The sequence below is a fragment of the Marmota monax genome, unplaced genomic scaffold (genome assembly GCF_021218885.2).
Source record: "Marmota monax isolate L192 unplaced genomic scaffold, Marmota_monax_Labrador192_F-V1.1 WCK01_AAM20220418_F8-fsc00014, whole genome shotgun sequence".
NCBI lineage: Eukaryota > Metazoa > Chordata > Mammalia > Rodentia > Sciuridae > Marmota > Marmota monax.
The window spans coordinates 18,243,403-18,263,891 of NW_026695222.1; the positions used below are offsets into that span (position 1 = coordinate 18,243,403).

The 20,489-nt window shown below is 58.6% G+C and overlaps 1 protein-coding gene across 1 annotated transcript in view; it reads left to right on the forward strand.

The window, feature by feature from the left end:
• The window catches only part of Vstm2l (V-set and transmembrane domain containing 2 like), a 31,655-nt gene extending 12,844 nt beyond the window's left edge, over nt 1-18,811 (forward strand). Inside the window, exons 2-4 of the mRNA XM_046433890.2 lie at nt 8,030-8,199; nt 9,805-9,855; nt 17,510-18,811. Coding sequence (XP_046289846.1) covers nt 8,030-8,199; nt 9,805-9,855; nt 17,510-17,782 — 494 coding nt within the window. The 3' untranslated portion in view covers nt 17,783-18,811. The remainder of the gene's footprint in view (nt 1-8,029; nt 8,200-9,804; nt 9,856-17,509) is intronic.
• Nucleotides 18,812-20,489: the final 1,678 nt, after the last annotated feature.

The window sequence follows — 20,489 nt, forward strand, 5'->3', positions numbered from 1 at the left end:
GTGGTCCAGGGAGCCTGTTTAAACGGTGGAGGCGGTCCCCAGAGGCTGGTTTAGGAAACCCTGTCTCTGGCACCCTTTCCTCCTCTGAGTCTCCCCGACCATCAAGCCCAGTCAGCCTCCAAGTTGAGACCTGTTCCCTCCTCCCAGAGCCTTCCCACTGGGCAAGGGCGGGGACACCTTGGGGAGCCTGGAAGAGGGCGTGGCCTGGGGGAGGGGGAGGGTCCCGGGGTTAAGCCTTCACTCCTTGCAGCAGGGAGGGCCCAGCTCCTGTTGCAGGCCGGGCTCCTCCTGCCAGGGCACACGGAGGTTCCTTAAGCGTTTTTCCAAATGACTTCCTCTTCAACAGGAAGAAAGCTGCTCGACGTGGTTGGTGCATCCCTGTGATCCTAGAGACTTAGAGGGAGGCTGAGGCAGGAGGATGGCAAGTTTTGAGGCCACCCTCAGCAACTCAGCAGGATCCTGTCTCAAAAACGGGGAGCGGCACTTGGGATGTGGCTCAGTGATCATGAGCCCTAGGTTCAGTCCCCAGAACCAGAAAAAGAGGGGTGCTCTAGCTTCTCCACTTAGCCTGGCCATCTCCAGACGCAACACCTTCCTGAGCTCCCCCATCTTGGCTCTTGCTGAGTGCCAGAGTGGCCACCGAGGGAGTCCGGCACAGCCAGGGCCTGCAGGCTTTGCAGGTCCAGCCTGGGAGACTGACCGTGACCCCGAGAGCCAGCAGTTTCCCAGCTGGGCCCAAGTGAGGGGTTTCCAGAGGCCCCTAGGCAGCCCAGAGAGGGGAAATGGGGTCCTTCCTGTCCCGCTGCTGGACCTGCTCCCTGTGTTCACTGAGCACCTACTATGTACCTGGCATTGTTTCAGCTGTAAACAGACCCAGGTCCACAGTCCTTAAGGAGCTGGTGCTCCAGTTGGAAGACAGACAGGAATGAGATGAATAAGCACAATCGAGAAGGTGGGTGTGAAGTGGTAAGAAAAACACGGGTCAGGGCAAAGGGAACAGAAAGTGGGCACGGGGAGGACCTCGCCAGGAGGACGTGTTTGAACACAGGCTTAAGGGAAGTACAGAGAGGGGTCCAGACCCAAGTCAGGAAATTGTTACATTGTTGTGTGGACAACAGGCACTTCCTGCCCAGGGGAGCCCCTGGGGCCTTTTTAAAAGTAGTGCCAAAATGGGCTTATTTCACTTCACCTGACATTCTCCAGCTCCGTCCATTTACCACCAAATGCCATGACTTCATTCTTCTTTAAGGCTGAGTAATATTCCATCATATCTATATCTATATCTATGTCTATATCTCCACATTTTTTATCCATTTGAAATAAGCCAATCCCCAAAAAACCAAAGGCCAAATGTTTTCTCTGATATGGGGATGCTAATTCACAATAAGGGGGAGGGTCTAGGGAAGAAGGAGTTACCTTAGATTAGGTAGAGGGGAGTGAGGGGGAGGGGGGAGTGAAGGGGGAGGGAGGAAGGAAGGACAGTGGAACGGGTCAGACACTATTACCCTATGTACACATGTAACTCAATGTGACCAGTGGGATTCTACATCATGGACAACCAAAAGAATGAGAAATTAGGCTCCACTTATAGCTAATGTATCAAAGTGCATTCTACTGTCATGTGTAACTAATTAGAATAAATTTAGAAATATGCGTAACAGGGTTTAGCATTTTTACCTTTTCTTCTTTTTCTTTTGGGGGTCCTGGAGCTGGAACCCGGGGTGCTCCACCACTGAGCTACAGGGTCTCCCTAAATTGCTGAGGCTGGCCTTGAACCTGTGGTCCTTCTGCCTCAGCCTCCCGGTCTCTGGGATTACATTTTCACCATGACCCTTACGAATGCCAGGCAAGTGGCTATGCCCAGCCACCTCCCCAGCCCCATTTTCACGGTCTTTAGGCGTCCTGTTTGGTGGTGACAGGTGCAGACAGTGGCTCTGCTGCCATCGCCAGGACCTGTGTCACCCCAGAGGAAAGCTCCAACAGCAGCTCTGTCCCCAGCCCTGGTGCCCACCCCGCCTCCTGCCCTCCCTGGGGACCTCCTTTGCCGGCTCACTTCCCTTGGCCTCAGGTCCTCAGGGCGCCCTGGGGTGGCTCAGGTCAGAATCGCCCTCCGCTGGGGCTGCGCTGGGGATGGACTGGACTCTGTGAATCCGTCCGTCCTGGAGGTGTGGCGCCCGAGCATCTCAGTGTGGCCAGGGGGAGGACCGAGGGGCAACCGAGGCCGCAGGCCACACTCTTCTCTTGCTGGACCCCTCCTCTGTCTTAGTTTTCTGGAAAAGGATCTGCCTTGTCCCCAACATCCCCGGGAGCCCGCTTCTTCTCCGCAGAGCTGCTGGCTGTCTGGGGACCGTCCTTTGCAGGCCCCCAGGGGGCCTCACACCAAGACCCCAAGAGCAGGACAGGGAGGGCCGGGCAGAGGCAGAGAGGAGATGTGGGGCTGACCAGGGCATCTGGGATGGGAAATCTCAGCAGAGGTGGAGTGAGCCCGGGGGCCTGGCTGCTGCTGCCCACGGGGACAAACGCCCTGGGCCTGCAGGAGTCCAGAGGCTTCTGGGAGGTGGAGGTGGTAGAACAAAGGCGGCCGGAGAGGAAGACGGAGCTACGTGGGAGAGGTCCCTGGTCCGGGGAAATACAGATGCTGTGCCACTGTGCCATCTGCCAAGGCAAGAAGGAAGCATCTTTGAAGATCTTTCTGGAAGGCAGCCATGGTGGTGCACACCTGTCATCCCAGTGACTCAGGAGGCTGAAGCAGGAGGATGGGAGTTAGAGGCCAGTCTCAACAATCTAGGGAGACCCTGTCTCAAAATAAAAAGTAAAAGGAGCTGGGGACGTGGTTCAGTGGGAACGCACCCCTGCATCCCTGTCCCCTGTCCAGGGCTCCCTATGTCCCTGCACGCAACCGATGGCCTGCAGCTGCACTGTCCTGTCCACCGGGGTGGATGCGCACTTCGCAGGAAGGAGAGGCTGCGGCCACTGAAGCTCCTTGCTCCTCCCCTGCAGGATCTAATTTGTCCTCCCAGAGAGCCCAGCCCGCTAGGCAGGCCCTGAGGCTGGAGGGCACCACCCCCTCCTTCTCCCATATCCATAACCACAGCAGCCCCTGGGCCGGGAGTCGCCTGGGGATCTGGCAGAGACAGGGATTTTGTGTCCCCAGCTTGGCTCTGATGCTGCTGTGGGGCTGGGGGCTGGGTGGCTGGAGGGAAGAAGGGGAAGGGGTCATGAGGAAGGTCTAGAGGTTACAGGTTCCCTGTCTGGGTTCATTTAACCTCTCACTTGCTCTGTGGCTTTGGGCAAGTCACTAAACCTCTCTGAGCCTTGGCTTCCCCATCTAAATCAGGGATAATAAGGACCCCACCGTACTGAGTGCCATGCTGGGAGCAGGAGGGAATCTGTGTAAGAGCCTGGCGCTGCGGCTGGTGCAAAACAAGTGGCTTTTATTTCTTCAGGATTATTATCATTGCCACAACCTTGTCGTCAGCATCATCAATGGTCGTCGGGACCCCCCAGTCCTGGGCTGGTGCGGCAGCCTTACAGGTCCCTGGAGGAACCATGGGTGGTGGGGGGGGCTGAGCCCAGCGAGGGAGTGGCTGAAGGGGAGCTGGTGCAGAGCTCCATGGGGCGAGGCTGACCCAAGCCCAAGGCTGAGCCCGGGGATCTTGGTCACGATGGCAGGTCAGGCCTAGGGGCCAAGGGCAGCTCTGTGCAAACCTGTTCTCTGACTTTGCTCTGCTCTTTCTGTGGGAGTGCATGGGGCGCTGGCCTGGCAGCAGGCGCCCACTGGGCAGCAGGTGCAGGGCGGCCAGCTCCGATTCTCACGCTCGCAGTGCCCACACGCCTGGCACCCCTGCCCCTGGCCTGTCCTGGCGGTGTGCGCCCAGCCTTCCCTGCCTGGCTGCGTGCCCCCTCCTCCAGGAAGCCCTCCAAGGCAGAGACACCAACCCCCAGGACACAGGCCAGGGCTCCTGGCCATCAGGGTGAACCCCCATTATACAGAGAGGGAGGGACGCTCAGGAGCCGGGGTGCTCCCAGGTCGCACAGCAGGCCTGTGGGCAGAGACGGGCTCCATCCTGCATCCTTGTCCCCTGTCCAGGGCTCCCTATGTCCCTGCACGCAACCCATGTCCAGCACCCCGGCTTCCCTGCCTGTCCTGCAGACACAGCGTCCCCTTGGCCACCAGGTTGGAGCCCAGGGGATTCTCAGGGGCCACCCCACCCCACCTGGGTGCTCCTGGCAAGGTCAGGGGGCACTGGGAGACTCTAGGGCCAGGGTAGCCCAGTGGGTGGGACAGCTGGTGGCTGTACCTGCAGCCTGGCTCCCACGAAGCTCAGGAGCCTGCTCCCTGCTATGGTGACCTGCCCAGTGGGCTCACGGCAGGGTCACGCCTCCTCAGGGAAGCCCCCCCGGTAGCCCCTGGCTGGGTGAAATGCCCCTGATGCCCGGCCTTAGCGGGCAGTGGAACAGACTCCTCGGCTGCGGTGCCCAGCAGGCTGTCACTCAGCAAGGTGAAGGCTGCTCCGCTTCAGAAAGAGCCCCAAGTCCCCTGGGGAAAGCAAGGACCCGGAGTGGGCGGGCCTGGGGTTGAGTCCCCACCGCTATGATAAGGCTGCTGCCTGGTGCTGTGCCCTCTGAGCCGCGGCGCTCGGGTGGCCACTGGGGCTGGTGGTGCTGACCGTCTGCTGGGACGTCTGCAGGTCCAGCCCCCAGCACCGGGAAGGTGGCCAGTCCAAATTGAGATGTGCGGGGAGTGGGGAAGACTCTCCACTTTCGTGACTTTGCACGAGAAAAGAATGTAAAATGTCTCATTAGTAATCTTTATTACATGTTAAAATAATAATTTTTTGATAACTCAGGTTAAATAAAATACATTATTAAAATTAATTTCCCTTTTTTTTTTTTTTAACTTTTTCTCATTGTGACGACTGGAAAGGGGACTGTTCCCTCTGTGTCTCCTGGAGGGACTCCCATTCTGTTTCCGCTGGGCAGCACGGCCCTCGATGGCCATTGCTGGGTTCAGGTGGAGAAGCTGCTGTCCTGTCCTGTCCTGTCCACCCCAGGCTGCATAGCTCGGGGCTGTTTCCAGGGAGAGGACCTGGCAAAAACTCCGAGCCCAGGGCCAGCCTCTTAACCCCGGGATGCTGAGCAACTCCAGGGCAGACACTGCCCTCTCTGAGCCTTGCTTTCTGAGGTAGTGGAAGGAGCCTGGTCAGGGTTTTCAGTCAGTCCTGAGACTTAGGTCCCGCCTGCGGGGCTCCCCGGCTCTCCCACTTCCTGAAGCACCAGGCCACCTCACCGGCCTGGGATCCTGAGCTGAGCTCAGCCCCTCTTCCCCACCGTGGGAGGGGAACCGCGGTACTGATTTCTGTGGCTCAGGCCATGGCACTTGGAGGACGTCACAGCCATGTCCCTCCTGTCTCTTTGCCAGCTAGGGTCACACTCCTGGCCACCTCAGATCCAGCTGAGGGCCTCGCCACTCTCCTTCTTGCGTTTGCAAAGCGCTGGGGAGAGGGGCCTGGGTCAAGGCAGACTGTCCCAAGGCCGGGGCAAGGGCTCACTCCTGGCCCAGGTGCTCTGTGGCCCCAGGTACAGCTTAGCCTCGGGGGCTCCAGAGAAGGCTGGCCCAGGACGCCCAGCGTGCGGCCAGCTCTGGACCTGCATGCCCGCCATTCATCCCTTCATCTCAAAGCATCCACTGAGCACCTACTTTGTGCCAGGCACTTTCCTTGTAAATAGAGGTAGATCTGCAGACAAGCAGCTGCTGCCTCCTGGAAGGACGGGCAGGTAAAACCATAAGTGAACTAAGCGTATTAGCTGTCCTGTCCAGCACAGTAGCACGACCTCTGAGTGACTATTTGCATTGAAGTTTAATTGATTTCAATAAAATCAAATAAAATTCAGGTCCTCACTCACACCCACCAGCTACCACCTCTCTTTCTTTCTTTCTTTCTTCCTTTCTTCTTTCTTTATTTCTACTGGGTATTGAACCCAAGGGTGCTTTAGCTCTGAGCTACATCCCCAGTCCTTTTTTTTTTTTTTAATTTTTTATTTTGAGGCAGGGTCTCACTAAATTGTTAAGGCTGGCCTTCAACTTGCAATCCTCCTTTCTCAGCCTCCTGAGTTTTTAGGATTAACCGGCTGGTGCTACACTTCAAGTGCTCAATAGACATATGTGGCTGGTGGCTGTTTGAGTTCAGATACAGACCATTTCCCTCCTGGCCAGCACTGATCCTGTTAGAAGGGCAGGGTGATTTAAAGTGCTGGGTAGGTCTCCTCGAGGAGGTGAGCAGAGTTCTGATGAACAGGAAGGAGGGAGCCATGTGGGAATCTAGGGGAAGAGTGTTGCAGGCAGGAGGGATCAGCCAAAGTCCAGAGGTAGGATCTCCACGGCAGGGGTCAAGGAGCAGCAAGGAAACCACTGAGTTGGGACTAGATTGGTGAGGGATGGAGTAGGAGTTCACACCAGAGAGGAGCCCAACCCGAGGGCCTCCGCGGCCACGGTGAGGACTTGGGCTTTACCTGGGGAGGAAGGATACCGTGGGAGAGCCGGGAGTAGAGCGGCTCAGGGGCTGATTGTGTTTTGCCAAAACACCTCTGGGGCGGGCAGGGGCTGAGTCTGGAGATGCTCTGGGGGCAAAGCCACAGGGTTCGCTGGAGACCAAACCTGGGGCATAAGGGGACCAGGCAGGGAGGGAGCCCGGGTTTGTGGCCCTGGAGGGAGTGGCCGTGGTGTGATGGCCAGGGCGGGGCTGGGGAGGGACTGCCCTGCCGCCCTCCACGGCCCCTGTACTGGGGGTCAAACCCAGGGCCGCTAGCTCTAGGAGGGGCTCTGTCCCAGAGCCAGGTCCCGGGTCTGGGAGCTGGTTGTCCCCTGGGGTGGGGGGCACAGGCGTCCACCTTCAGGCTTGATGTCCCCCCCCCCACACACACACACTGTGCCCGGAAACTCAGGCCACTTACCAAGCATCTCTGCTCACCCCGGTGGCCAGGCCCTGCAGATGCAGAGCCCTCTGCCCTGGGGCTGGGGACGGCCAGGCCCTGCAGATGCGACCCCCACCCACTGCTCATGAAGCCCCCCCCCCCCAGGAAACCCCGGGGAAACCCGTGAGCGGCGCAGAGCAGAAGCCTCCCGAGGGCGCCTCGGTCAGCTCAGGTCATCCAGAGCCCCGTAGTTCTGGGGAGGGACAAGGTGGGTGGCCCCAGAGCGGAGGCTGAATCCAGGAGCCCCTCCCTCCCAGCCCAGGACGCCCTTTCCTGGAGGCAGTGGAGGGCAGCGGACCGGGCTGCGAGTCCGACGGGGAGGGCGCAGGGGGGCTGCCGACGACGTCACCTTCCCCGGGCGCCTCCGAGGATGGGATAATCTCTCCCGAGAAGAGGAAAGAATTCTAATTACACCTCAGGACAATGTTTGTTTGGGGGGATGAGAGACAGGCATATGGCGGGGACGCGCGGGGCCACACGCAGGGGATTTGCCTTCTCCTCCGCCTGGTGCCTGGCGGGCGCGGGGCTGGGCTCTGCGGGGCGGGCCAGCTGCGGGCCCTGGGAGCTGGTGGGGGGACCGCAGGCGGCGGGGGTGGCTCCCATGGCACCCCAGGTGCCCCGAGACGATAGAGAAGGATCTCCCTTCAATGTAGGCAGAGTGCCAGGGACCGTGCAGCCCCGGGAGCTGCCACCGCTGGTGACAGAGTGAACACAGAGGGGTGGTAGGGGTCCTGCCCAGAGCCGGCCTCTCGAGGGGCCAACTTGGAGCTGAACAGGACTGAGGTTGGCTGGGAGTGGCTCCAGCCTCCGGGCCTCCTGGCCTCCTTGCTCACCAGGTCCTGTGCAGCCCCTGCCCCCATCCTGCACAGCAGCCGAGCTTGGGGAGAGGCCCAGGTCACAGTGTGGCATCCTTTGCCGGCACTGCACGCTCTGCCCGCCCCAGTGGCCTCGCCAGGTGCCCCACCTGAGGCCGGCCACGCCCACCAGACCCCCCTGCAGCCCTCGGGGGCACTGTGGGTTCCTGAGCGGCACTCCTCCCCCGTTTCTCGCACAGCCCTGTTCACAGAGACGCCCCACGACATGACAGCGCGGACCGGCGAGGACGTGGAGATGGCCTGCTCCTTCCGCGGCAGCGGCTCCCCCTCCTACTCGCTGGAGATCCAGTGGTGGTACGTGCGGAGCCCCCGGGACTGGGCCGACAAGCAGGCCTGGGCCTCCAACCAGGTAACGCCCTGAGCCGCTGGGCACTGGGGCCCACCCAGACCCCTGGGCCGGTGTCCGCTGCCCCCACCTCCTTGAGGGACCCAGGGCCGCCTGTCGCCTTCCACGGCACCCAGCTGTGCTCCTCTCTGCTACCCCAGCCCCCGGCCCTCATAGGGTTCCAGTGTGGGGGCTGACAGTTAGGAGGGGGCAGGAGGAGACCTCGGCTGAGCCCCCAGAGGCCACAGGGGAAGGGCCCTCCAGAGAGCACAGAGGCCCTCCCCTTGGTGCAGGACGGGATACCTGGCCAGAGGGACAGCGGCTGGTCCAGGTCACAGGCAGCTATTTTGCAAAGGGCTCTGCAGTCGCAGAGTCCCCTCCCAAGTTCAAGCTCCAGCACCCATGCCCAGCCCCCTGTCACTGCCCACACCCTGTCTCCACGTGCATCCCCACCACAGCAGACCTGGGCCACCTCGCACACTCCTGCCCACTGCTGTGACTGCCTGGGGGTCCCTCTGGACTGTTGGCACAGCCTGCTGGCAGCCAGCACTAGGAGCAGCCCACACTGGGGGCTGGCAGGGCTGGAGGGGAACACCCCCAGGTCCCTCGATCTAAGAGTGTCTGTGCTTCTGCAAAGGTGCCCCAGTGTGACTGGCGCAGCCACCCCCACCCGCCGCCCTCTCCACTGACCCTCCTCCCCTGCCATCAGCTTCCCCCCTCTGTCCTCTCACCCCCTCACACCAGCTGCTACTGGAGTCCCCTCCTGCCACTGGCCTGTCTTCAGTGGCCTCCCAGATAAACCACGGGCATCTGTGTCTTTGTCCCCGGGGCTGCTTCCCAAGTCACATCCTCACACACGCGTGGGTGGCGCGGGTGGGTGTGCAGGGGGCCTGGGCCCACACACGGACACATGCGGTCCACGCCCTCACAGCCACCTCCCTGTCCACACAAGTGCACGCTCTGCCTTGCTCTCGTTCCAGTCCCCGGCTCTCCAGCCACACACAGGCTAGGGGACCTGACAGCCAGAGAGCCTGTGGGAGAGGAGTTTGGCTGGTCTCTGCAGGTGGCCGCTCCAGGTCATCCTGCGAAGACTCGCGGGGGAGGGGCTCCAAGGGCATTGGGGCACCTCCCCACGCAGACCCGCTGCAGAGGGACCAGGGACAGACACAGGTGGTGTCAACAGCCCTGCTGCCACAAGAGCAGACACTTGCCCTTTTGCTTGTCCACACCCCTTTCCGACCCAAACACCCCGACAGACCCGAGCCCTCAGGCTGCGTGGTCAGTTCCTTGCATCTCCTTCGTCACCTGTGTTCCGACCCCCACCCCTGCCCCTGAGGGACACAGAGCTGGAAGACTCCTGGCTCCCGCCCTGGTGGCCCTGCATGTCTTCTGCTGTGGCTGACCACCATCTCTTCTAACTCACTTTCCATTAGGATTTTAATTTTTGTCTGAAGCTATTGCCCGTGCAGCTGACGGGGCTCGGCAGGCTCCCCCCCAACCCCCAGCATGATCAGCCTCCCTCTGCCACCATCTTAACTGTCCCCTGCACCCACCCTTGATGTGTCCCTGACCCCCACCCAGGCTAACACCTTGTCTCTGCTCTCTCTGCCACCCCCCCCCATCCCACAGCTAAAAGCTTCTCACCAGGAGGACGCAGGGAAGGACGCCACCAAAATAAGTGTGAGTTCTGATAATGACGTCTCCCAAGGGCTCTGGGCCAGGGCGCCGGGAACTTTAATTTTTTGTTGTTGTTGTTGTTGTTCATTTCCTTGGGGAGGTTAGGCAAGAAGATGGAGGAGAAGAGAAACAGAAGGGGAAAAAATGGCCCTGCTTGGTTTTTTAAAAGCCAGAGATTTTTCAAGTTCATTGAATGACAGGCACAAAAAATGACAAGGGAGAGAAGACGCATCCCTCTGTCGGCTGGGCCGCGCCTGCGCTTCATGGGAACCAACAGCACCTAACGGGACTGAGTGGCTTCTGTGGGCCCACATGACTGACAGCCACAGCATCTCGGGGCCCCTGACTCCCTGGGTCCCTTGGATGATCTGGCTCCAGGGGCGGGGACTGCAGGACCCCGTGGCCTTCTTAGACATTCACCTTTTTTTTCTGTAGTAGGGACTGAACCCAGTGGCACTGAACCACCGAGCCACATCCCGGCCCTTTTCTGTTTTCATTTGGAGACAGGGTCCCCCTGGGTTGCCGAGGGCAATGCTCCCTCACTAAGTGGCTGAGGCTGGTCTGGAACTTGCCATCCTCTGCCTCAGCCCCCCACATCCCTGGGATTTCAGGAGTGCGCCACTGCGTCCAGCTTTCCAAGGACAAATGGGGAAGCTCAGGACCCCAAGTCCACTTAGACAGATGCACGGAGAAGCTGTCGTGAGCCACAGGTCGGAGCTTGGAGCATGGACACCAGGGTGGAGTCTGGCCTTCAGGGTGGAGGCCAGGGAGGAGGCTCCTGCAGCCACTCAGGCGAGAGGTGGGTGAAGGCCAGAGCAAGGACATTCAAAGTACACTTGGTCCTGGGTGGCCTTAGGCAGAGCTGAAGTCCAGAAATTCCATCCAGCCCAAGGTGGCTAAGTTCCACTCCCTCCCCTCCGGCTCTGGCTGTCACCCTCTGCCCAAGGCACATCCATGTCTGATGCCCCATTTCTTGCCCAAATATACATCAGCCGGGCAGATGGAGACCTGTGGGAGGGGGCGTGAATGCACCCCCTTATTGAAACCCCCTGTTTTGTGATTTTGTCTGTGGGTTCAGAGCAGCTCAGGCAAAGGAGACACTAATCTAATTGATTTAGAGGATTATAATTTGAGGCTTCTGGGCCCACGTGAGGGGAATGCAACGATGCTAATTAGTGAAATCAAATAAGTGCGCTCAGCGTGAGGGTGGCAGTCATCCCAGCCCTACCCCCTGCCCTCCTGCCCCAGCTGGGGCCCTGAGGAGCTGGTCAGCAAAGATCCCTGCCCAGCCCTGGTGCAGGGACTCCGCTGTCCCTAAACCCCACTGGCAGAGTTGGCAGCACCCGCCAGCCGCCCCGCACCCTGGGTTCCTGCAGTCAGTCGCAGGAGAAGGCTTGGACTTCTCTGTGGCCTTCAAGGCTCTGCGTGATTGCTTGCCCAGCCTGGGCTTGTCCCATCCTGCTTCACGGCACTCCCCCCCTGCCCCTTCCCATGCCCCTTCCCATGCCCCTTCCCATGCCTCTTCCTGCCTTTGCAGGGAGAAAGCTTCCTCCCCCTCCCCCCACACCTGGCGACAGCTGCAGCCCCTTACTCTGCCCACCTCTGGCTGCATTTCTATCCATAACAATCCATCCTGGGCTTATTTGCTCCCTGTCCCTCTCCCCAGAGACGGTGGCCCGAGTCTGTGTCTGCCTGATCCCTGGCCACATTTCCAGGGCCTAGAAGAGAGCCCGGCACAAAGTAGGTGCCCATAAATGTTCACTGGTGACAGTCACACTCACATCCATGCAGCCAACGTGCATGTAGCAGATGCTGTACAGGGACATGCCACCATGGCTCGAGTCTGCCATGCCTGAGGCGTATGTGTATGACTAGGCAGGGACCTGGGGGACCAGGTCCCATAGCTGCAGGGGTAACAGGCAATCCATCCAGGCAGGGATCCAGACCTCACATGCCCATGTCTTCTAAAAACACCAAGTTTGATGGGATATTGCCTGGATATATATATATATATATATATATATATATATATTTTTTTTTTTTTTTTTTTTTTTTTGTTTTTTTGTACTGGGGACGTTGAACCCAGGGGCACTTTTGTCCCTCAGCTACACCCCCAGCCCTTTTTATTTTCTATTTGAGTCGGGGCCCTCCTAAGTGCTGAGGCTGGACTTGAACTTGCGTTCCTCCTGCCCCAGACTCCCAGGTCACGGGGATTACAGGCCCACCCCAGCGCCTGGCTTGAAGGGAGATCTGGCTTGATTTTTAAGTGTTGTGACCTAATTTGATCTTTTGAAAAACACCCAACAGAGAAGTCTAGAATTTGGGCAGTGGCAGAGCCTGTGGGGTTCCGGGTTCTTGGAGGAGGAAGTGCGGGTCATGTTCAGCGAGCCTGGCTGGGGGTGGGGGTCATCTGACCTGTAGCTCAGTGGTGCAGGCCGATAATTCCAGAGACTCAGGAGGGGGCGAGAGGATTGAAAGTCTGAGGCTAGTCTGGGCAATTTAAGGAAACCCTGTCCAAAATAAAACAATAAAAGGGCCAGGGATGGGGCTCGGGCCTTGCCTGCCATGCACGAGCTCTTGGTTCCGTCACCAGGACCACCACCAAAAAAAAAAAAAAAAAAAGACCCCTGTAGGGGTCACCATGTGAACCTTGGGAAGGTCAGGCTGTAATGAAAGCAGGGTAGGGATGGCGAGGACATTGTGGGGTTAGCACTTAGCGTCCCAGGAGCTGCGTCCTGGCTCCACTCTGCCACCTCCTGTGCCTCCATTTCCCAAGTTAGCTGTGGTCTAAGCCATAGAAGAAAACACTTTGGAGTGCTGTGGGTCTGGCTGTGAATGGCAGGGGTTACCAGGGTGGAAACTTGTTAACACGTATTTATGAATCCTAAGACTCCTTTTCCTACTGTGAGAAGGAAACCAGACAAGGGAAGGAGAAGAACCCAGAATCTTATAGTGAGATCATTCATATGGGAGGGCGGGCATCTGTGAAAAAATAAGAATAATACAGTAATAATAGAGCAGCTAACATTTATCGAGTGCTTACCATATGTCAGGAACCTTGATGAGCACTTTACATGAATTATCTCACTTAACTCAGGCCCAGGGAGGGACCCCTGGCCTAGCAATGTCTCCCCTGGTGGCCAGCAGATGCTAAGGATTCCACCGGTGGGATGGGCCTCATCCTGCGGCTTGGACAATCCCTTCTGCTTATTGGTCATTTTCAAGCTCTGGAAGTTTCTCTCTTTATCTAACTAAAGTCCTTTGTACTGGAGTTTAAATTGATTTCCCCTTAGTCGGTTTTGAAAGTAGACTCTGATTTCCTAATTTTAAGAAATTCTCCACCCTCCCCAGGGGGACTTCATCACCCTAAGGTGATGGTTGAGGACCACAGTAAATAGGTTCCTCCAGGAAGGCCCTGGCCACCCGCACAGCCCCTGCCCGCTGTGTGCTCCCAGGCCAGGGTGGGAGACAGGCATCATCCAGTCACCACACACCACAAAGGAAAATGAGTGGCCATCAAAACCCAGGAGGGGAGCTGCTGGCCCGAGCCTGCCTGGGGTGAGCAGGGGTGAGTCCCCATGGGTCCCGTCCACCACTGTGGGCAGCCATCGAGAGTCTCCCAGGCTGAGGCACTTTGACAGGCTCTGTCTGGCGTCAGGGAGGAACAGATGGAAAGGGCCAGATAGCTCTGCAGAGACAGGAGAGGCTGGGCGGTGACCCAGATGTGAGGAGGTGGACCTCTCCGTGGCCAGTGCAGGGGGATTGGTTCTGCCATTTGGAGGAAGGTCAGAGGTGGTGTGGGGGTTAGATTTTGTGGAGGGATGAACCTGGCTGGGTCTGGCTGGAGCAGGTGAGGCCTTCGGGGCCCAGGATTGGGGAGACCCCAGGTGGGTTCTGAACATGCCGAGGGGCTGGTGAGACAACTGGGTGTGTTGGATGGAGGCTCAGAGCAGGGTAGGCACCTGACCCCTGCTCCCCATCCCACACCGTCCCTGGGGCCACACAGAGGCAAGGTTGGCCCCAGGGGCACAGATGGGCACTGCCCTCCTCCCTGGGGGAAGGAAGAGCTGGCCAGGGTGTCTCCACGGGGCCTAGGCCGAGGGTGAGCATGAGGGAGCCTGAGCTCGGTCACGGCCAAGACTTGGCCTCATCCCTTTCAGCATAATTAGGTACTTAATTGCACCAGGAAGGCCTGTCGATGCCGGTGCCCAGGTGATTATGATTTACAGCCAGGCTGCTGTGGGGGCCTCCGCTCTCCCTGGCCACTCAGGCCCACTGGAGGCTGGGCCAGGAGGTTTTTTGTGCAATTTGTGATGATGAAACTCAACCGACTGTTCCCCTACCCTCCAAAAATATCTGGCACAGAATGATGGGGCCCCTCCAATGGGCTGGGCTCCCCAACACGTGGAGCCTGGGGCCTGGGAAATGAGGTGGGGATGGGAAGATGGGCTGTTCATAGGAGGTTCCCAGGCCGTGGCTAAGGCCTGGCCTCTGTCACCAGCTGGTGGCCTTGGGGAAAACCACAGCCCTCTCTGGGACTCACTCTGCTCCCCCATACGATGGGCTTGCTACCCGTGCCCCTCGTGGGGTGATGGTGAGGTGTCGGTGAGATGGGTGGGGTTGGCGCAGTGCCCAGTGCTCCATGGACATCAGTGACCCGCTCTGCCAACCCTGTCCTGGTGTCCTGACCGAGGCAGACCCCAGGGCTGCAGGTCTGCACGTCTTGGTCTCTGGCTTCCTTCGTCAGCCCTGGAGGCGCTGCTGGGTGTGGCTGGTTCACAGCTGGGTGCAGCTGGGAGGAGGCGCTGGCTAAGTTGTTGAGTGAATGTCTGAACGCAAAGCCCAAGCGAAAGGTCGGGGCGCGGGACCAGGCAGGGTCAGAGAGCCCGGCCCCTGCGCAGTGCTCCCGGCCCCGCCTCCCTCGGAGGGGAGGAGCCCCTCGGGCAGGGCGGGGCCTGAAGGGGCGTGGCTTGGGCGGGGCGGGGCGGGGCGGGAGGGGCGTGGCTGCGGGCGGGGCGGGGCGGGAGGCGGCGGGCTCCCTCCCTGGGAGCCGGTTCCCAGCGCCTCGCATTATTACTCCATTAGCGCCTTGTAGGGTTGACAAATGAAGGATAATTAATATCCGTGAGGGAAACAGCTGTTGAGGTAATTCGCTCCCGCTGCGCATTTGCAACAGCGGCTCCTAACTCGCCCGGGAGCTGAGGACGCGCCCACTCGGTGCCCTTGGTCGGGGTGAGCGAGTCAGGGCGGGGTTGGCTCCACTGGGCCGGCCCTGGGGAAGGGACACCCACTCCAAGAGGGACAGCTGCCAGAATTCCCCTCTGCTTGCCATTGGGAAGTTCTGCCTGTGTCCCGCCTCTGTACCTCCTGCTGTACCATCAGCCCATGTTTTCCTCGTTGGAAGGGGTGATGACCAGCAGGAAGGCTCTGCCTAAGGGAGGTTGGGCCCTGCTCCCTGCTGCAGCCCACCAACCCTCTCACCTTCGGGAGCCAAGGAGCTCCCCTGTGGCCCTGCCAGCTCTGGGTGACCCTTTGTGGGCCTGGCACACAGTTTCAAGGGTGAGAGTGCATGGAGTCCAGGCTGGGTTCAGTCCTCAGCTCTGCCACTCACGGTCGGGGGCTCCTGGACCAGTCCCCCCCTCGGCTTTCCCCCCTGGGAAGTGGGTGTGCTTGTGGGAATGTGGGGAGCCCACTCACTCAGCAATTTACCTGGCCCCTGGCTTTGGGGTGATAAGCAGGGGCACCTACCCAGGGCCCAAAGCTGGGCTCCCTCCCCCTCCCGGAGATGGGGCTTGGCAGGAACAGGCCAGCCTGTAGCCACAGAAGAGAGGGACCAGCAGAGCTCAGGGCTGGGCCTGGTCTGAGGCCCCCAGACAGCCAGTGGGTGTCAGATCTTAGAAGGAAGTGGCTGGGGAAGGGGCTCACTAGCCGAATGTTGGGGACTGATCTCCATCACTCTGTCCAGGAGGAGCTGGGCTTCTTCCAGCCATGAGAAGAGGCCCGGGAAGAACGGAAGCCCCTCCCACCACCACCACCCGCTCCAGAGACTCAACTTTCCCCTCCTCTTTTCTAAAACTGTTTTTCAGTGCTGGGGATTGAGCCCAGGACCTTGGGCATGCTAGACAAGTGCTCCACCTCTGAGCTACATCCCCAGTCTTTTTCTCTAAAACTTTTTATTTTGAGTTATAGACTCACAGAAAGTTGCAAAAATAGATCATAGAATCTCCTGTACCCTTTGCTCAGCTTCCGCAATGGTGTATCTTACTTAATTATCCAACTCCTTTTTCTCTCTGAATTGAAAAGAAAAAAAACAGCAGGGTTATATTCATGGCATATTTAATCATAAGAGTACTAATCTGGAAACTACCCAAATGTCCATCATCAGGTGACTAGATAGGCAAGTTATGTGGTCATCCAATGGAATAGTACACACCGATGAAAAAGAACTGACAGACACATGTACCAACACAGAGCTATCTCATGATATTATGTTGTGTCAAGGAAACCAGACACAGCCAGGAATCCCCTATCAAAGAATTCCAGAAAGACTAAGCTCTGGTGATAAAAGTGGCAATAGTGCTTGGCCCTAGTTGGGGGTTAGTATTGACAAGGGAGGGGCACCAGGGAATGTTCTAGAAGGCTACAGATGTTGCATGCCTTGCTCTGGATGGTTGCTACACAGGCATACAAAAAATTTCATCAAGCCGTGTGTACCTAAGTTCAATTTTAAAATACAAATTAAAAACCCTGGGCTGGGGCTGTAGCTCAGTGGTAGAGCACCTACCTTGCACGTCCGGGGCCCTGGGTTCCATCCTCAGCACCACATGAAAATACATAAATAAAGACATTGTGTCCACCCACGACAAAAAAAAAAAAGTTTAAAAAAAAAACCCAATCAAATAAAACTAACCAACAAAGCCAAAGCTTTTCAAAGACAGACATAAAAACACTCGTGCCCCGACCCTTGATAGCGCCCTAATATATTTGCAGTCGGTCTTTATTTTAAAGAACTAGTACCTTTCAGGTGAGAGGACTTCACCTTGACGACTACCCCGGGCCACCCCTCCCTGTGCGGCCAGAGTCACCCCTGCCAGGAGGCTGAGCAGGCGCTGGGTTTCCTTCTGTTTTTGAACCTCTACATACAAAAGACTGCGGAGCCAGTTTGTTGTTTACTTACATGGCCTCCACCATGGAGCCCAGGGCCTCGCTGCTAGGCAAGCCGGTTTATTTAGCCATTCTGTTGATGGACATTTTCCTGTCCGTCTGTCTGTCTGCCTCTCTCTGGACGGGGGTGGAGACGGGTATTGGGGGTTGAACCCAGGGACACTCGACCACTGAGCCCCATCCCCAGCCCTACTTTGCATTTTATTTAGAGACAGGGGCTCACCGAGTTGCTGAGCGCCTCGCTCTTGCTGAGAGGCTGGCCTTGAACTCGCCATCCTCCTGTCTCAGCCTCCTGAGCTGCTGGGGTTGCAGGCGGGCGCCACCTGCTCATTTTCCTCCTCTTTTCGTTTGCAACTTAACTCGCTCTCGTGCACACCTTGGCTGCCCTCGTGGGAGTCCCCGGGGTCCCCCACGTTGGGCTGGGACCCGGGTGGCGCCCCCGGCCCCGCCCCTGCCGCGGGCGGACGGGTCACGGTCTCTCTGTCGCCCCCAGGTGGTCAAGGTGGTGGGCAGCAACATCTCCCACAAGCTCCGGCTGTCGCGGGTCAAGCCCACGGACGAGGGCACCTATGAGTGCCGCGTGATCGACTTCAGCGACGGCAAGGCCCGGCACCACAAGGTCAAGGCCTACCTGCGGGTGCAGCCCGGCGAGAACTCGGTCCTGCACCTGCCCGAAGCGCCTCCGGCCGCGCCCGCCCCGCCGCCGCCCAAGCCGGGCAAGGAGCTGCGGAAGCGCTCGGTGGACCCCGAGGCCTGCAGCCTCTAGCCCGCCCGCGGTACAGAGTGCATGAGGGCCGCCGGGCGCTGGGGACAGGACTGCCTGCGGCCGCCTCCCGGCCCGCGGCGCCGCCGGCCTCTGCCCAGCACCCCGCTCAGCATGTGACCCCGCCCGCCCCCCAGACCCCGCTCCCCGGCTCGGAGAAGGTGGTCCAGGGCTCCAAGGGGACACGCTCTGGGCGCTGGGATGGGGACCATGCCAGGCCTGGGCTTCCCCTCTCTGTCACCAGCTTCAGTGGAGTCCCGTGTTTTGCTTTGCTTGCTTGTCCCCACCCTGTCCTGAGCCGGGCCTCCCAGCCTTATCGCCCTCCCTCCTGTGGTCCCCGCTTGGCCCTGGGGTGTGGACAGTGACCCCTCCCGACTCTGGCCTCGAATCCTCTGAACAGAGCTTGAGCCTCTTCCCTGGTGAAGAACTGGGGCGGGAGCCCCCAGGAGAGCCTTTCTGGGGTGGGGTGGCCCGCAGCAGGGCCACTCACAGGACCCTGGGAGACCCGTGGGGTACCCTCCCTGAGGCCCTTCCTGGTCAGCTTCTTTATTCCTGAAGACGCCCCGGCTTCCCTTCCAGGGCGGTGGGATCCAGGGACCTGCCTGATCACATAGCCCCTGGGAGGTCCCCGCTGCCCCAGGGCCCCACGCAGAGTTTGCACCAGCAGGACCCCGTCCAGGGTCTTCGAGGCTCTTAGGAGCCCCCCTCTGCCAGCCCCCAATGTCCCAGCCCCCTCTTGGATCCTGCCAAGTCTACCCAGGGGCCTGGGACTGTTGAGAGCCAAGGGCCCCCCTCCACCAATTCCCTCACCATTCCAGATCAGGGGGACACCCACCCTGGTGAGTTGTAAATATTTCTATTGGGCCCACCACCCCACCCCCACCCCGGGAACTGGCTCAAACCTCTGGCCGCCCTCAGCGATGGTCCGGGTGTGGGAGAGGCCCAGGGCTTGCCTAGGGGTGAGTGGGTCGCTCTGTACACATGATCCAGTCTGTGACTACCAGCCACCTGAATAAAGCTGTTTAAAACAAATCCAGGCAGCAGCGTCTTCCTGGGAGATTGTCAGATGGAGCAGGGAGGTGACAGACAGCCAGTCCCCACCCAAGCAGCATCTGGCTCTGCTCCGTCCCCATGCAAGCAGGGCCTGGCTTCTTCACAGAGCATAGGAGCTGGCGGGGGCTGGAGGAGAGTTCCAAGGGGAATCCACACTTGTCCAGCTCCAATCCAATTACCCGACACTCGGATTATTATTTGATTCTGAGATACGCATCCAGGAGAGAGCACACAGCATGTTTACACTGTTTTGTGAATAATTATAAAGAAAACACACACGTAGCCACCACTTGTCAAACATATCCCACCAGCCCCATGTTTCTTCCCAATCATTTCCCCTCCTTCTCAGAGGCAAACACAATACTGACTTTTTTTGTTTTGTTTTTGGGTCCTGAGGGTTGAACCCAGGGGCACTTAACTCTGAGCCACATCCCCAGCCCCTTCTAGTTTGTATTCTGAGTCAGGGCCTCACTAAGTTGCTTAGGGCCCCTCTAAGTTCTGAGGCTGGCTTTGAACTTAGCTCCTGAATCAGCCTACACTATTGACTTAATCACCATCCCAGTATTCTTTTTATAGGTTTAATACCTATGTGTATGTCACTTTAAACAAAATATTTTCTGATTTGTTCATTTTTTGCCAACTTACTTGTCTGCCCTGCGGTTGACAGGAGTGTGGAGTGTGTGCCCTCGTTGGCCCATTACCACACACGCTCTGGCCCATGAGTCCTGTGTCTTGGTGCAATCCCTGTGCGTCACCACAGCAACCTCCATTGCACCCTGAGTTTTCAGATGAGGACACCGAGGTTCAGAATGGACGGGGGCATGGATGGAGACGCGAGCACACGGCTGGGGACAGGCAGGGCACTGGGCCTGTTGCAGAACACAGATGTCCCAGGGCTGTCTGGCTACTCCTCAGGCCAGTAGCTAGCCTTTATCCAACAAATAGGGTCCCTTCCAGAAATGTCCAAGAGCAAAGCTGGCCCTGGAAGGCCCCGGTTCCTCTGAGAGGGCCTGGGGGGACCTGGCTTGTCTGGAGTGACAACAGCTGTCACCCAGCCCCAGACCGACTCTGCTCCAGGTGAAGGGCTTTCTACAGGAAATGCCAAGATTACACGGAGCTGCCCGTGTCCCCTCTCCAGCCCCTTTCTCCCCTGGAAGGATTTTTTTGCTCCCCTGGGAAGGTGGACCTGGCAGGGTAAAGGGCTGGGTTAGAACCCCGCCCCTGCCCCCCTTGCCGCAGGGCCTCAAGCAGCGCTCCTAACCCCTCTGGGCCTCAGTTCCCTTTCTTGTCGGCTTCCAGGGAAATAAATGCAAGTCCATACCCAACTGAGCTCACACAGAGCAGCAGGGCTGGGATCACAAAGGCAGTGAGTGCAGGTGAGGACGTGGAGGAGCTGGATCCTTCACCCGCTGCTGGTGGAGACCTGACCCAGCTGCTGCAGATAACCTCAGACAGGTCCTGGGGGTGTCAATCGCAGGGGACTGAAGACAGACAGTCTGCACAAACCCTATGAAGGAATATTCAAGCAGCATTATCACGACAGCCCGGGATGGGAAGAACACAAATGTCGGGGCATTGAGAAGTGGCCAAATAAAACATGCTCCATCCAGACAGTGGAGTATTATTTGGCAATAAAAAGAAGAGGTATTCTGAGCCA